This window comes from Phyllopteryx taeniolatus, chromosome 13 (genome assembly GCF_024500385.1).
Source record: "Phyllopteryx taeniolatus isolate TA_2022b chromosome 13, UOR_Ptae_1.2, whole genome shotgun sequence".
Classification (NCBI taxonomy): domain Eukaryota; kingdom Metazoa; phylum Chordata; class Actinopteri; order Syngnathiformes; family Syngnathidae; genus Phyllopteryx; species Phyllopteryx taeniolatus.
Genome location: NC_084514.1, coordinates 9632501 through 9649929, shown reverse-complemented (window position 1 = coordinate 9649929; position 17429 = coordinate 9632501). Strand labels below are relative to the sequence as shown.

Genomic DNA, 17429 nt, shown 5'->3' with positions numbered 1-17429 from the left:
CCACAAATGCTGATCACATCAAACGATACATACAGTATATGTAAATAAATAACACCGTAGGCGACTACGTTGTCACAATGTATGTTCTGTAGTTCCAATCTCGTAAATTGTTTTTTTCAGTGAATAATTGAGTGTTTTTGATCTTTGACAATAATTTGGGTTGGACTTTTAAGATTTTTGTATATAAACTTGTTTAAAATATGTACAAATATTTTTTGCAAAATAATAAAATGAAAGGTTTTCCAAATCTTTTTTTTTATAAAACAAACCTATTTTTCAACAAAGGAAAATCTTCTGCTGTAAAAACAGTCTTAAAAGTATAGTTTTAAAAGATACCTGTAAATGTTTTAAAAATGTATATAAAAATGTTTACATATAAAAATTGCACTTTCTTATACCTTATGCGTAAAAAAATTATTAACTAACAAATATGAGTATATATGTAAAATATATTTTTCATAAATTTAGTATGGCCTTTTGAGGACTTTGTAAAAACTCAAATGTCCCTGATAGAAAAAAAGCTTCCCCAACCTATTTTTGTAGTATTCCAAACGTGACGATCCAATACTATAGTATTGTAATATACATTATTTATTTAAAAATGCATTCATAAAAATAGCATTTTCGCCTCTTATGAATGCCTTAGATGGGTAACATTAAAAAATGCTTTTTTTTCCTCTCCCTTTTCCTTCCTAGCGTCCTGAAGACCTTCCTCCACGACCCCCTGGTGGAATGGAGTAAGCAAGGCAAAGGACTTTGCAAAACTCAGGCCAACGAAACCGGCGAGATCGTCAACGAAAAGGTGCGCAGAGGCTTTCCAAACCTTTCCATGTACTCTTAATGGCGTTAACACTCACCGTGTCCTTCCTGCGTCAGGCCAAAACGCATGTGTGCGACATCGAGCAGCGTCTCCAGGGCGTGATCAAGAGCCGCAACAAAGTGCTGGGACTGCCTCTGTCCATCGAGGGCCACGTGCACTACCTGATTCAGGAGGCCACGGACGACAAGCTGCTCTGTCTGATGTACCTGGGCTGGGGGCCCTACCTGTAACGTGCACTCCTACTATACTTGCTTTCACGTTCACAACCCTCCGTTATCGATCGCGGGTTCCTGTTTTCTGGAAACTGCCGTTTATGTACATGTTCTTGTCAATAAATGAGGATTATGTTTTGTACCTTTTTAATGTGTGTTTCACAACAAGCAGCAGTTTGGCAGATGGTGGACAGTAGTTCAAAAAGAGGCTTCAAGCTGTTTGTTGACACTCCCAGTTGAAGTTTGCTGTCAAACTAAACATACGAGAGAGAATTCTGAAATGTATGTCATTTATCAGTTTTGGGTGACCTTGCCTAGTTTTTTCAACCTCTGGAAGTTCACCACTTAATTTAGTTTGTACCATTTCAAGCTATTCATTGATGACTTTCAATGCATGATGATGTCATATACTGGTAGCACTACTGGTCAATCGTTTTTGAATATGTTAATAGTCTGCATAAGGCTTTTTTTTTTTGATGAGTGACATTCAATCAGACTGAACTTCTCCTCTTTTAGGTCAATGAGCATTACCACAATTATTTATATTTGCTAAATGAATATTTTGGGGGTGACAAATGTGTAATAGACAATAGTCAGGGCTAAAAACATTGGCACATTTATATCTGTGTTTCATGATTAGTTTGTGTAGCTGTTCTGCATAAAGAACCTGTTTACTTAGACCACTTTCCGTTTTTGAGAATACATTTGTAATCCTGTTTATTACCCTAAAATGTAGAAATAAGTGTACAAAGACAACAGAAATACTTTTATGTTTATTAAACTAAAATGGAGTAATGCTGTCTATTAAACTACAATGGAGAAATAATTGTAAAGGAAAAAAGTGAAGAAGAAAAAGTTGAAAAGATTAACATCAACCCTCAAATTTCTGGAGGTTCATCATGCTGTTCTTTGAATATAATATTATTAGCTCTTTTTATCAGTTTACATAATTAGACAATACAGTAGGTGGGAACAGTGATCAGTTATGCAAAAAAAAAAAAAAATTGTTAGAATATGCATAGTATGATGATGCATGCATAATGATCTGCATGAGGAAGTGGCGCTTCCCATTTTGCTATGATGACATCACAGCAACATCGGAAGAACACAAGTACTCTATCTACTATAGTAGTCTGACTTCCATTTGTGTAATAATTTTAATTGAATAAATGCAACTAGTCTCATCTGTATTTTCCATGAAGAAAAACTACGTTAATTCTGTGGTGTTTTCATCATTGAGCCCTTTGAAATCTACTTAGCAACAAATAACCAGTAGGAAGAATCTGAGCAATTCTGTTGGTCTACGTTTGTTAGATTTGAGCGCTTCTTTAATTTGTCATACAATTGCGACTGAAGGAGAGGACTTCCATCAGTCCAGCTCCACTCTCGCTTTGTATTCTCATCTGTCAGGCCCAGCCAGGCATCAGCCATCCCTACAAGGAAACACACAATACAGAATTAGTAGGTGGATGGATGGAGGGAGCAAGATAAAGAGAGATGTGGGCTGTCACCCTCTCGTTATCACCCAGAATGCTGGTCAGGTCATTAGCCTCCTTCCATGTCTTGGTGTCTTCGGAGAAGTAGTAACATTTGTCCTCGTTGTCCAGCCAGCCGGTTGGACACTCGCACAACCCTGGAAAGGAAACAATTAAAAAAACAACAACAAACATTGATCATATGAAGATTATGTTTCATAATCAAGGCCGCAGGACAAACAATGCTGTTTTGTAATTTGCCACAGGTTAAAATAGAAACGAAAAAGTTTAAAAAAAAAAAAAAAGTAGTAAAGCTTATCTACAAAAATTACAATAAAAATTTATCAAGAAAAAAATGTGTAAATAAAAATTACAATTAAAATCATACTGTAAAGTGATTTAATTATAATTACATGACATTTTTCATACAATTAAATTATCATCCCCATGGTATGAGTGACGTACAGGTGCCTTGAGATACAAGCGCATTGACTACGAGCAGAATTTTGAGACGTGAGTGCACTTCAGACACTTACCGCCAGATAGCGCCATCATCAATTCGCATTGTTTTCCTTGCAGTGGAAGGACAACACCAGTTGGTGGCAGTACTGCACCATAAAACTTTTGCCACGTGCCAAAAGAGCCCACAGAAGAACACCAGCAAAAGACAATACATTACGTACAGTCGTTTTTTATGCTCACATTTTCCGTGTTTGTAGGTTATATGGGGAGCAAATGGCTTTCACAGTGTATAATGGTCCTATTCTATATTGTTAGACTTCATTTTAGTATTTGCATATTTTTTTAATCGTCGTAGAAACACTTTAATATGAGTAGAATCAGTGAATTATTTTAAAATATACTTATTTCATTTTATGATCAACCAAATAATTTGCAGGTCAGGTCACTTTTCTGACTTTTTTTTTTTTTTTAGGAAAAGTCGAATTCATTTGAAACAAGTGCTGTCCTTTCCCATGTTCCGAAGGAAGCACCCTTTTCATCGCCCGATGACGTAGGCAGCGCCTCGACAAACAGGTGAGGGGTCACGACGTCACACAACTGCGCCGACGACATTGGTGTCACACCTGTGGTCGAAGAAGACAATAAAAAAAAATGGCCGCCTCTCTCAAATAATTTTGTCCGGATTTGTTGTAAAATAGTTTTTTTTTTTTACTTGTTTTTGTGTTTGTACCTTAACTTTGATGTAGCGCACATTTATCCAGGTCGAGGTGAGAACATAACAATAGAATACGTAATTAACAACAAGCTAGCCACTTTTTACGGACGGTAGCGCGAAGACAAGAAAAGGGTAATATTTGTTTTTCTGTCTACTTCACCTGGAGGACCTTTTACTATCAAATAAATGACGAGGGTGTCGTGAGAGGCGGTATCTACCCGCTCCCTCCGCCAGGTGGTGGTGGAAGGGAGGCTGGGCAAAGCCTCCTCCCCGAGTCCCAGCTCCTCCTGACTGACGCCCGGCGCGTCACGCTGCCCACCAGCCCACCTTTTGGAAGTTCCACAGGAGCACGGCAGGTACGCCGAGGGGTCGGCCGGAAGACGCGGCACCGCTCAGCGTCAAGTTTGCGGTTATTTTTACGACGACAAATCGGGGCCAAACATGACGGAGCAAGGGAAGAAGGTAATTCTGCTGGTGGTGGATGTTCTCTGCGTCTTCATCGGTGAGTTGTATTTAGTTATTTATCTTTTATTGTTCAAGCGATGTGAATGTAAACAAAGTTTTTATTATTATTATTAAAACAAGAGGCAATGTGGGGCCTGCGATTGCTCAATACAAGCATATGATTTATCCATTTATCATCTTTTCGTAGACCCCACAACAAGTTGCACCATGCAGACTAGACTGGAAAATACGTAGTAGTAGATACATGCCTACCTTCATTGAGCCAATTAAAATACATATTTTACATTAGAAAATCTCACAATGTCTCCCAAAAATATTTTACTCCAATAATGATTATGCGTGGTGACAGTGTAATAACAGTAATTGTTCTGCCTGTCACTATACGACGCTGGCAAAGAGACATGATTTGCAGTAAATAAATTGCAATTTTGGATTATTTCCTGTTGGAAACCTGATGATCTCTCACAACACATGAAAAGGATTTGTAGTCACCAGCACCGAAAATTGTTCTCTGACTAGCTTGTTCAAACAGGCCACAGTCGGTGTGTGTTTCCCAACACACAAAGAATGCTGCAGGGTCTGTGTTACACACACACACACACACACACACACACACATACACAGTGCCATAAAATTGTTTAGGACTGTTAACGTCTCATCTTGTTAGACTTGTAATAATGCACCAACTCAGTTTTTGTAAGTATCCAGTGAGAGCAGGTTTTACAAACTTGATCACGTACGGTGCAGTGTTGCTATAACCCCCCCTGAAAAAAACATACATTTATGATGGAGAGATGAAGATCAAGTCCTTTGTTGTCATTGGAAGCATCATTAAACACCATTTGTCAGTAAAATGCAGTCGAGTAGCTCTTTCGAGTCCTATAATACGTGTCTTTTCTTCTTTGTTTTTGTGGGGCTTTTTTTTGTCATTTATCTCATGCGATAATTGTTTAATTGATTTATTCTTAATGGTATACATAAATATTAATAAAATAAACCATTTCGTACACAGATTTTTTAAAAATAAAAAAATCATTTCATTAAATCTAATTAAATTATTTATAAATAGTTTCAAAAGTGAGTGAATTATTATTATTAACATGAACTGTTTTACAGTAGATATTTTATATCCACACTTTTTATTTACCCTCCAAGATTTTTTTACTGTTGAGAGGGTGAAATTCCGAGGATTTGGACAATTTTAAGTTAAACAAGGTCTCTAAACGTTTAATTGATGAATACTGGCACCTGGACTCTTACTACTATATCTCATCAACTTAGTTGTAGTCAGTACTAGCTAACTACATAAAGTTCTGTTGCCTGCTCACGAGCTGTATGAAAAGTATGTGAACATTACCTCAAACTCTCTTTGAAGAATTGATGCTGCAATCCATTGTCGTTAATGTTGCCATGGTAACGGTTGTATCCGTTTTTCGGTCCCGCTGCCCCTGACAACTTGATTTGACAAGATGTAGCTCAATGATGTGATTCAGTGGTATTGCAGTGGTATTATTTATTATTATTAAGTTTTTATGGCTTTAGTCTGACATATTGCCATCGTGAGTGACCAAATTTGATTTATAGTCTAATCCACAAACACTCAGGTGTGTGTGTGTGTACAGTACGGTAAACAAAACGGCGTGTGGCAGCTTGCCAGGGTCTCCAGCGACGATACCACAACTCCTCCAAGGTGTTGTTGGTGTCACATAGTCGTCAAAGCACGGTGTAGGTGAGAAGATACCAGGAGCTACTCTGCGCCTTAAAGTTGGAATGTTTGCTGTAATTCGAGCTGCTGTGTGCTAGACATTGAACGACGAAAGATTTTTTTTTTTGTCATCGACTGTTATGTGATGAAAACCGAGTTGACGTCATTGATGTTGACTGACGTAATAATCGCGTGACACAACGAACGGATCATGAAATTTGTTGCCAACACTTTTTTTATCGATTCGTTGTTGCAGCCCTAGTTTGATCAACTTTGCATGATTAAACACAATTACTTTATTGGCATTATTGTTCATTTGTATAGGGGATGTATAGGGGAGAGGTGTGCCACTACAGTATAATGCATTCCTAGCTTTTATAACTAGTCATATATATTTTTTTCAATTTTGCCTGTGATGCCATGATGAAGCATAATGTACTTTACTGGCAATTAAAAAAAATTGCAAGTGTATGTACAGGGGAGAAGGGTGTGCCAATACACTATAGCTTGTGTGTGCTAATTTCATAAAACTATGTAAAACTGTCTGAAAGATTTGAGTTTCTAAAAATAGTTTGCATGATTCTGCAATTCCTTTCTGGCTATAAAATAAATCTGAGGACGAAGGGTGCGCTCAGTACACTGTATACTGTACATGCTTATCGTCTGGGAATTAATTTCATGAACAACTAGCTAATTCTTCGGAGTATTTTTTAAACATAATTTTGCCCCAAATGTTCATGTGTGCGTCAAGTTTCTCCAGTCCACCACTTTATGACCACCTCCGCTGAGAATCTTCATGACCTTTAGGCCTCCACACCCCTCCACTCAGGATTACTGATTGGAAAAAAAGAGTAAAAATAGACGGTTGTTGCAAGTCCATCAGCACGTTAGGCTCGCTGCTGGTGCAAAGCTCAGGTTTCAAGAGATTGAAAATGGAACAGCTGGTTTCACCCTCTGAATAGTCACAGATAGAAGAAAGGACGATGAGAAAGTGAAAAGGACCGTCCGGATTGTGCGGCTCGAAGCCGAAACGCAGTCGTGAGCAGTGGGTTACGGATGGGGATACGAATTCATTAAATGATTATAAAGAATTGTGTCAATTATTGATGAATGCCAAATGGTAGGGGTGTAATGGTACATGTAGTGAGGTTTTTGAGTATATTGTACATACAGTATTAGATAAGGGACAGGAAGTTTAACTGCTTCACAATCTATCCGCACGTCTACTCTGTAAACAAACAGCGTAGCTCAAACTCTGGCTAGCAGACTGACTGGACTTGAATTTTTGGACTCGAGCAAAGAAATCACAGTTAGTAGGCAGTTTCCAAATTCTAATGTTATAAATAAAAAACATATGACAATACAGTAAATACTGTAAAATTATTGAACAGACAATTTCTCAATGGACAGTTTTGTTATTGAGCATATATTATTGCGGCAGTAATAATACTGTTTTGGAGGTAGAGTATATGAATGTAAACATTGCTTGGATGAGGGATACAATTGCACAGTAAAATATGATTTGAAGATGTCTTTTTCACAATAACCTGTAGGAAAACAGTCAGAAATGACTAAAACCTATCGAGAACGACGGGGCAAGAGTCAAGAAGAAGAACCACGAGAAAAAGAGAGGTTTTTCGCTTCTAGCATTAAGATAGTGGAGGTATGTAGTTGTTTTAAATACACAATGTGTCATCATCTTTGTTTTATGTTTAGTCTGACATTCACCTTCAGCTAACTTTGTTTTTTTTGAAAGATGGTTTACCATCAGCTAACTGTTGCTCTTTGTGATGTGCGTCGAGTCACCTGCTACCATACAACGTTCATATCTCGGAGTGTCTCATGAAGTCGACAATGGAGAGAATACAAGGCCTTCAATTGGATGTGTTTCTTTTTCTTCGTACGTATTAACAATCGGTGCCACGTCGGCCTTGTACTTGCTGGGACCTCTTTAGAAGGACACCTTGGGTTGTTCTTCACCCTACGGGCTGATGACTGACAGGTCGGAATGATGATAACCATTCTCTGGCTTTTTTTTTGCAACCCCCCTTTTAACCACAAGATGTATTTGCACGCTGTCAACACTCCTATCGTCCATTTTGTGGACAGACTGTCCTATCTTGGGTGCTGTCAGGTTAAAATGTGGGGATCGGCCTGTAGTTTTGGTGTACAACACCAATTCCTATGAAGTTGGGACGTTGGGTTAAACATAAATAAAAACAGAACACAATGATTTGCAAATCATGTTCCACCTATATTTAATTGAATACACTACAAAGACAAAATATTTAATGTTCAAACTGATAAACCTGATTGTTTTTAGCAAGTAATCATTAACTTAGAATTTTATGGCTGCAACACGTTCCAAAAAAGATGGGACAGGTGGCAAAAAAGACTGAGAAAGTTGAGGAATGCTAATCAAACACGTGTTTGGAACATCCCACAGATGAACAGGCTAATTGGGCACAGGTGGGTGCCATGATTGAGTAGAAAAGGACCTTCCCTGAATTGCTCACTCATTCACAAGTAAAGATGGGGTGAGGTTCACCTCTTTGTGAACAAGTGCGTGAGAAAATAGTCCAACAGTTTAAGGACAATGTTCCTCAACGTACAATTGCAAGGAATTTAGGGATTTCATCATCTACGGTCCATAATATCATCAAAAGGTTCAGATAATCTGGAGAAATCACTGCATGTAAGCGGCAAGGCCAAAAACCAACATTGAATGCCCGTGACCTTCGATCCCTCAAGCGGCACTGCATCAAAAACCGACATCAATGTGTAAAGGATATCATGGGCTCAGGAACACTTCAGAAAACCAATGTCAGTAAATACAGTTCGGCACGACATCCGTAAGTGCAACCTGAAACTCTACTATGCAAAGCAAAAGCCATTTATCAACAACACCCAGAAACGCCGCCGGCTTCTCTGGGCCCGAGCTCATCTGACATAGACTGATGCAAAGTGGAAACGTGTTCTGTGGTCCGACGAGTCCGCATTTCAAATTGTTTTTGGAACAATTCTGCACGTGTTACAACAAGCGTGGCTTCGTAGTAAAACAGTGTGGGTACTAGACTGGCCTGCCTGCAGTCCAGACCTGTCTCCCATTGAAAATGTGTGGCGCATTATGAAGCATAAAATACGACAACGGAGACCCCGGACTGCTGAACAGCTGAAGCTGTACATCGAGCAAGAATGGGAAAGAATTCCACCTACAAAGCTTCAACAATTAGTGTCCTTAGTTCCCAAACGTTTATTGAATGTTGTTAAAAGAAAAGGTGATGTAGCACAGTGGTAAACGTGACCCTGTCCCAGCTTTTTTAGAACGTGCTGCAGCCATATAATACTAAGTTAATGATTATTTGCTAAAAACAATTAAGTTTATCAGTTTGAACATTAAATATCTTGCCTTTGTCGTGTATTCAATTAAATATAGGTCGAACATGATTTGCAAATCATTGTATTCTGTTTTTATTTCTGTTTAACCCAACGTCCCAACTTCATAGGAATTGGGGTTGTACTTTGTATGAAGTCACAGATGTGATCATGTCATGACTTCGTGTGTGTGTGTGTGTGTGTGTGTGTGTGTGTAGTGGAAACGATCGTTAGAAAACTCCCACCCGCTAAAATTGTGTGCATGTTTGCATGTCCCTGTGTGCGGGGGACAGATGGGGTTGGAATGTGCTGAATGTCCACAATGAAGCTAAACTCTCAATCCGTGTGTTTTATTTTGCCCCCTTCCCCTCAGAGGTCAAACGTCCATCCTGTCATTATGTGTTACCCCTCCATCTTTGACCGTTGCCCTCCTGTAGAGACAGCAACAAATCCCTTTCACACAGCCTGTACAAGCTGCCAGTTTTCTGCTTTTTATCCGCAAGCGTTTGTTCTGTGTAAGTGGCACCGATGCGGAATGGGGGTGAGGACAAGTTGCAGTAGTTAGGGGTACACCGGGTTTTGAGCGCCGTCGCCCACTCAGCTCTGTGCCGCCCGACCATGCCAGCTACCCTTCCGTCTTGAAGCCGCAGCGCATCACATCAAGGAAAGAGAAGTTCAGTTGTCCTGTCCAAGTTTTCATTTTATAAGTTATGGCGTTCTCAAGAAGCAGTGTTCTCCTGTTATATTTGAGGGAAATCTATGCCATGGTCCTTATAAGTTTGTGTTTTGGAGCAACATTAGGTTAAAATAAAACAAGGCTTTAAGTAGAACTTCGGCACACTACTGTTTATCCATACTTGAGGCTACTTTTTCAAGTTCGTGTTTGACAGATGTTAACTGTCACTGCAGATTGTCATTTATGTGCTATTTTGGAGAAAAGTTTAAATGTCACTCATACACACGCATACACACATTCTCAGTATCTGCCAAATGCGTGTCAGAGTAAAAGTGGGAACTATTGACTCTTGCTGCCTCACAATCCCATGCAAAAAAGAAAGTGAGAAACTGAAGAGAAAGTGTGTGTGCTGTAGAGTTCCCATCCATCCATCGATCCATTTTCTGAGCCGCTTCTCCTCACTAGGGTCGCGGGCGTGCTGGAGCCTATCCCAGCTGTCATCGGGCAGGAGGCGGGGTACACCCTGAACTGGTTGCCAGCCAATCGCAGGGCACATAGAAACAAACAACCATTCGCACTCACAGTCATGCCGACGGGCAATTTAGAGTCTCCAATTAATGCATGTTTTTGGGATGTGGGAGGAAACCGGAGTGCCCGAAGAAAACCCACGCAGGCACGGGGAGAACATGCAAACTCCACACAGGTGGGGCTGGGGATTGAACCCGGGTCCTCAGAACTGTGAGGCTGACACTCTAACCAGTCGGCCACAGTGCCGCCTGTAAAGTTCCCATCGTTTTAAATTTCTGTCGTGACCTGTTTATGAAAAACAAAAATCCCATGGCAAGTGCAATACAACTTTGCAGGGTACGTGTCTCTCTCATTTCAGTATTCTTAGAGGTCTTTTTTTTTTTCTCAAGCTTTCCCTCATCTTGACGTGTTTCGCAGCAGGTCCAGACAGGCCTGTCCTGCGTTCGTTTGAGAATGTCTTCCAGAATGACCTTTAAAACTGACAGAAACATGAAGCATCAATGCATCACATAAAAAAAAAAAAAAAATCACCTCGATTTTTAATTGACTGAATATTCCCAATAATAAAACTTCAGACCAATAACATTTTGTTTTGCAGCACTCTATAATAAATAAGCCAAGCTAGCAACGTAAGCAGCCGTGGCTAAAATCGGCTTGTTTACATCAAATGAAAAAGAAAGGGGTGGGGGGGGGGGGGGGGGGGGGGGTCATTTTCTTTCCATAAAGATTCTGTGAGTGAGGTGAAATGTTGCTCCTGCTGTAACACTCCAGTGTGGCGTGGACTCAGCAGCTGTCGCGAATGGCCGCGAGGCAACAAACTCTAGCAAAGTGTGTGCGGAGTCTGCCCATCCAGACCTCAAACAAAACGTTCACCTCTAAACGCTTACCTGCCTCTATCGCTGCCGCCCTCGCTGGTCCTCGGGACGCTGATCATCGAGGCCCTGAATAACAGGAACACTTTCCACTTCCTGCTGGTGCAGAGGGTCAATAGGAAGTTGTACTTGTGTCTGATCCCAAATTCCATCTTGTTTATTTTTCCAGAGTGGAATCGGTGGGGGATTGGGAAAGTTTGAAACAATCCTTTCCCTTGCTTCTTTTGAAATCTCTGCTTAGAGAAACTGTCTTCACGAGAGCCTCTTCATTTTCTCTGTAAAAGGTGACACGAATAATAAAAAAAAAAAACTTAATGTAAAAATGTCCAGGTACAGTAGCTATAGGGGGTCCTCGGTTTACAACGAACCCGACATACGAGGTTTGGAGGTTCAAACGACGCGCAATTAAGTTTGTGCATCAGCGTAAGAATATGTGGTCACGCGGTACAAGAAGGTATGCTCAGTTAGCGCTGCACTTGTATTTGTGGCCAAAAGTGTTTTTCATACAAATATTTGGTGTAATTATGACTTTACTACTGTCCCCAGACTTAAACCCTACAGAGTATGGATTTTAGCTTTCTAAAGAGGGGACTTGGAGTAATTTACCCAAATAATACAAACACATCAGGATTTGTTTGCTCAGTGTACTGTATTTCCATAGCTTTGCTAAAATTGCAAAACTAACAAACTATCTTAAATCAGCTCATGATAACAACTGAATATGTACATTTGCCTATATATATATATATATATATATATATATATTTTTTTTTTTTTTTTCAGATTAGACAGAACATCAGAAGCTGGTGGTTTTTGGCTGGCACAAAGCATTCTTAGAGCCGACAACATCACTCAATTCTTTTAAAATGATCAAAAGGGTGGGAATATCTTGCGTCTCTAAATCTGTCACGTCATCGTCGTTAATGCACGCTGGATCTTAATCAATCAAGATATTAACCTTAATTTATTATCTGTTTTGAATGAGGGGATTCAAAGTTCAAAAAGCAGAGATACCTGAAAAAAACTATATACTGTAAGTACAGTTAGTAAATGTTTGTACTACTTCCCACCACTGCTGCCATCCCAGAGGTTTTTGGGATGCCTAGTACGAAGAGGAGTCCACTTCTTCACTGATTGTGCCATGGAACGAGCTGGATGGTGGTTTACCGCGCTAGCGGCGCGTTTGTTTTGAAGGCCGGCCGTTGCACAACTGCGGCCAAGTGCGTGGCCGCACTGGCAGCAGACTTGTGTCACACAAGCACTCTCTTATCAAAATGTTATGCTTGCACCCTGCAGAACAAACAGTAGCTGGGAGCGTAGCACACACTGGACCTGTCGGAATAATGGACGTGACATTTCTGAGCCAGGGGTGGGGGTTTCCTTTCATCTAAACTTATCTTGAATAAGGGAAATTACGAATTGACATGTTTTTCATCACAGCAACTACGACTCCTCTTTGAAACCGGGTCACCAGGTGTATTTGGTTGCATTTTCTTTCAGAGAGCCGGTCCCACACTCTGGAGGAAGGAAGCAATGTGTTAACTGAGAACTCTGCCTCTCTCATACTTCATAAACCGAAGCTTAAGAAAACCATCCATTCTTCCCTGGTATTAGCTTTGGCAGTGGAGGGACGAGTTCAGGAAAACAGGAAAAGTCATTTGAATTGTGGACTATTGTTCAGCTCAGATTTAAGAGACAGCATTATATCCTCTGCTCTTAAATTCTACTTGTACTTGGAGTCTTTTGGTCACAAAGCATGTAGTCATTTGACCTTTTTCTACCTGTTGACGGCCTGGACCAGACACAAAGGCTAGCCCGGGCCACTTCTCCATGGCGACGCCGATGACACATTTCATTGGAGCGCCGGACTTGACTGGTTTCACTGTGTGGTTTTAGCTGTTTCCTGATCAGCGGCTCATTGTGTCGTGCAGCCTCCCCTTGGGATGGACCCGAGGTGTCATTGCAGAACTCGCATGGAAAAACACTTGAGGTGTATCGTGTTGGCTGACGAGCCACAGTTAAACCATTTTGCATTATATTTGGCTAGTCCGATCTGGTCTTGTTTGGTACTTGTCTTAGTCTTGATTGGTTTGATGTGGCGGGCCGGATCTGGCCACCAGTTTGACACCTGTGTCTTAATGCAACTAAATCTGCAGATCTGTCGTGATCTTCTCCCCCCCAGCGGCGCTGCCCTCAGCCATCCTGACGCTGATGTTCAGCCCCTACCAGAGAGGCATCTACTGCGACGACAAGAGCATCAACTACCCCTACAGGAGAGACACCATCTCTCATGGAGCCATGGCCGCCGTCACCATCACCAGTTCCATAGTCATTGTGAGTAGATGGCCGTATTCCGAGGTCCGGCCCTCCACACCCTTTTGTATGGCCTGTGAAAGTGTTCTTGTTGGTCCTCAATATATGTGGAGCATAAAGAGGGCCCAAATTACTTTTGCAAAAGGCCACTCTCACAAAAACAGTACAGAAAACAAACAAACCACAAAACAAAGACTGCTCTTTTTTGTATGAAGCAGTTATAGGTGATAATAATGAGAATAACCAAAATGCAGGAGCAATTTTGTGATGTGGGTGATTATTAGGATTCCCGCACAGAACATGTGTAACATATTTAGTCAAAATATACAAGACGTATACCTGCCTCGCACTCTAGCCACATGTCTAGTCCATAAACAAACTCAGTGCAGCTCAGCTTCTGGCTAGCAGAAGTCATGAGTAGCTTTATGTTTAATATTACAACAAACTACGAGCCTCTCCCGAGCTATTCAGAGGGCGCCAAAGCAACAACAAATGGTATGTTTTGTGTTTTATAGTGTAATGATTCACACATTTTGAAACTTCGCCAAAAAGAAAAGATTTCAGCTGTTGATATTTTAATTTTAAATGCCATTAAATCTGCCCTAAGGAAAGTACCAACCCGTATTTTTTGGCATAGTCTTACACCACTAGCAATTATACATTGATGCGGTCCACCGTTATAACCTGATGTCCTTGAAAGACTAAAAATAAATAAACTGCTCCATGGTGCAAAAAAGGTTGCGGATGAATGGATGGATTCTACACAGACATTAAGAACAAAACATAGTCATTAACAAGCGCATTGGTCATTTTTATCAGCATTATGACGAAAAATTCCAAATTAAATTATGGTATTAGGCTAACAATGTACACAATCGTGAACCCATGTTACATAAACTGCTGTATTCAGTTGTTCAATTATTCAACACAAACAAACAAAAATAAATCTCATGTGAAGGTTCACATGCGATTTATCAAGTCTCAGCTAGCATACTAGCCTAACTAACATGCTAGCACAAACTGACGCGACGCACAAATACATGCGCTAGCACTTTACGCTAACGGTGTGAAGTCATTTACAGTAACTCACCTTTTGGCCACTTCCACACAATGATGGCCACCAAACCCCGTTTGGATGATTGGATGCAACCCACCCACCCGCCACCCCTTTGCGTGCCACTGGGGCTATAAGATAGGTGACTTACTCGTTGTGTGATCATTTGTCTTGCGTGTGTTTTTGTTATTCTGCTGGTATCTTGTGAATTTAAAAAAAATAAATAAAAATGTGGCCTGTGATGAAAACAAGTTTGAGACTCCTGCTTATCGGCGTGGTTCCGCTGCTCAGATCACAACCGGCGAGGCCTACCTGGTGCATACCAAGCGTCTGCACTCCAACTCCCAGTTCAACCAGTACCTGTCGGCGCTCTACAAGGTGGTGGGCACCTTCCTGTTCGGGGCTGCCGTCAGCCAGTCGCTCACCGACCTGGCGAAGTTCACCATCGGACGGCCCAGACCCAACTTCTTGGCTGTGTGCGCCCCCGCCAGCTGCAGCGGGTATGTGCTGCACATCAACTGCACCGGCAGCTTGCGCAACGTCACCGAGTCCAGGTGGGTCCCAAAGAAAAGAAAAAAAAGGGGAAATAAAAGGACTTTTTATGAGAATTATAATGATAACCCATTTGATTTGACGGTGCTTTTCAAAGTGGCACAAGGGCGCGGTACTATCAAGCAGTAAAAGCAAATAAAAAACACAAGAAACATCTCTGTAAATTAAAAAAAGAAAAAGACTGGGCAAGACTGAGACTGAAGTTATTTACCAAAAAAATCATAATGTGAAGTGAAAAGAATTTATGATGAGAAAGTTCCAGAAAAAAAACAAAATTATTATACAAAAAAAAAGAGAATTACGGCTGTATCTAAGAGGGAAAACAATGATGGTGCTGATTTTATGCAAAATTATTTTAGCAATGTTTGATTATGCAAAGAAAGGTGTCATTTAATGTTTATGTAATTTAACAAAAAAAAATAATTTTACGAGTGCTAGGTTGTTGCTATAGTTAAATATAACAATTCAATCCAGAAAATTCTATCAAAAAATAAAAATGAAATAAATTTTTTTTTATTACTATTTCATGAAAAATAAAGAAAAAAAGGCATTTTTCATTTAAATGCAGAACAGTCAAACATGAAAGCAATTTTTTTTAAACTACAATTTATAAAAAACAAAACTAGACTGAGAATTATTTATGCTAATCTTTTATTAAATTTGAGCTTTAAAAAAATCTGAATTTCAAGTGAACATTTTAAATTCACGCGAATAAAATTCCAGAAAATAACTGATGTTTTCATTTTTTGAGAATTAATTCAACAGATAGCGTAGATCAGTGGTTAAGTGTAGTACAAGTACCACTAGTGGTACACGAGCTCCCTCTAGTGGTACTTGACAGCATGACTGAATTAAAAATCCAAACCGCATATGATGTTAAAGTGGCTTAAACTTTTGTTTTTTTTTTGTTTTTTTTTGTTTTTTGTATCCTGTACAGGTACTTCAGTTTATGATTTTGCCATACTCATGGAAAAAAACTTAAATGTAAATTCAAAGACCTGAAATATGTTGTGCCTGGCACGCTCTCAACCTCAGTGTTGACAGCTGACTAATGCATACAATAATAAAACACCCTGGTACGCTTTCAACCCCATTTCTCAGGTTGTCCTTCTACTCGGGCCACTCGTCGTTCGGCATGTACTGCATGCTCTTCCTGTCGGTGAGTTTGCACCACACGCGCACAATACACACACACAATACACGCACACACTGACTGGACGATGCTGCTCAGCTGTACGTTCAGGCCCGCATGCAAGGCAAGTGGACGCGTCTGGTGCGTCCCACAATCCAGTTTTTCCTGGTGGCCTTCTCCTTGTACGTGGGTTACACGCGCGTCTCCGACTACAAGCACCACTGGAGCGACGTGCTGGTGGGACTCCTGCAGGGGGCGCTCATTGCGGTTCTCACTGTGAGTACAGCAGTACACTACACCAGTGATTCTCAATTGGTGGGTCAAGACCCAAAAGTGGCTCGCGGACAGCTAGTAGCAAAAAATACAGTGGTCCCTTGTTTACGAGTTTATTTGGTCCCATGACCACGCTGGTAACCCAAAGCGATGTGCATGCGTCGAACCCTGAAATGTCGTATGAATGGAGCCGTGCGCGCGTCTGCAGTCAGCGTGTAAGTCAAAGTGGTCTGCAGACGCGCGATGCGGAAACTACGGAGAGCCTTAACACACACATACAGACACTACACGTTGATTTGATGGTGAAACACGGAAGACACTTGCAACTAAGCTGCAGTGATATTGTCACTTTTTGCAGAGGATAATGAACACGTCTGTGCCGTATGTTCAGTCTCCGCATGTTGCTATCGCTTGGATTCAAATATGTTGTTTAAAGCTTTTTAAGTACCACTGCCACGCTAATTTTGTTAGCCCGTCTGTGGCATTTTCATTGTGTGTTATCATTAAGCTAGCGGACTTTTGTAAGTCAAAGTTTGATTAAATACGCTGTGTGTAATTCTCTTTTTTTATGTTTAGTTTTCCAGTAAACTTCAACTGGTAGTGGCAATAAATGGCTTGAGGCAAGCATTCTGCCTCTTTTTTTTTGTTTTAAGAATTGTTCACCATCTCGTACTGTAATTTAAAAATAACGAAAAAAAGGATTGTCCATTGTCTGCAAAAACTGCTGCTTCTTGTGAAGTTCGCTGCCACCGTAGCGCCTAACAAAGAATTTTGCTCTCAACTCAAGACAGAAAAGTAAG

General features: G+C 40.5%; 3 protein-coding genes across 9 annotated transcripts in view; 2 read left to right on the top strand and 1 right to left on the bottom strand.

The window, feature by feature from the left end:
* atr (ATR serine/threonine kinase) overlaps positions 1-1174 on the top strand; it is a 39009-nt gene extending 37835 nt beyond the window's left edge. For both annotated transcript variants that reach the window (XM_061796091.1, XM_061796090.1), the window contains exons 47-48: positions 697-802; positions 877-1174. In XM_061796091.1, the coding sequence (XP_061652075.1) occupies positions 697-802; positions 877-1050 (280 nt within the window). In that variant the 3' untranslated portion in view covers positions 1051-1174. The remainder of the gene's footprint in view (positions 1-696; positions 803-876) is intronic.
* Positions 1175-1798: 624 nt separating this feature from the next.
* Positions 1799-4012, bottom strand: LOC133488352 (C-type lectin domain family 17, member A-like). 4 transcript variants are annotated; one of them, XR_009791633.1, is made up of 4 exons: positions 3845-3981; positions 3044-3128; positions 2544-2665; positions 1799-2465 (listed from the first exon to the last, which is right to left on the bottom strand). XR_009791633.1 is itself a non-coding variant. In XM_061796100.1 (4 exons), exons 2-4 carry the CDS (start codon positions 3060-3062, stop codon positions 2284-2286), a joined length of 309 nt encoding a protein of 102 aa, XP_061652084.1. In that variant the 5' UTR covers positions 3063-3128; positions 3903-4012; the 3' UTR covers positions 1799-2283. The 4 variants fall into 4 exon arrangements, 3 of the variants coding, with proteins under 3 accessions (XP_061652084.1, XP_061652081.1, XP_061652082.1); XM_061796100.1 differs by having other exon boundaries at positions 2558-2665; positions 3903-4012; XM_061796097.1 differs by having other exon boundaries at positions 2558-2665.
* Positions 3576-17429, top strand: part of LOC133488350 (phospholipid phosphatase 2-like) — a 14459-nt gene continuing 605 nt past the window's right edge. The window contains exons 1-5 of one of the 3 annotated variants that reach the window (XM_061796093.1): positions 3576-4186; positions 13488-13639; positions 14964-15226; positions 16326-16383; positions 16456-16632. In XM_061796093.1, coding sequence (XP_061652077.1) covers positions 4126-4186; positions 13488-13639; positions 14964-15226; positions 16326-16383; positions 16456-16632 — 711 coding nt within the window. In that variant the 5' untranslated portion in view covers positions 3576-4125. Of the gene's footprint in view, positions 4187-13461; positions 13640-14963; positions 15227-16325; positions 16384-16455; positions 16633-17429 lie in introns of all 3 variants that reach the window. The other 2 variants (XM_061796092.1, XM_061796094.1) reach the window with 2 other exon arrangements.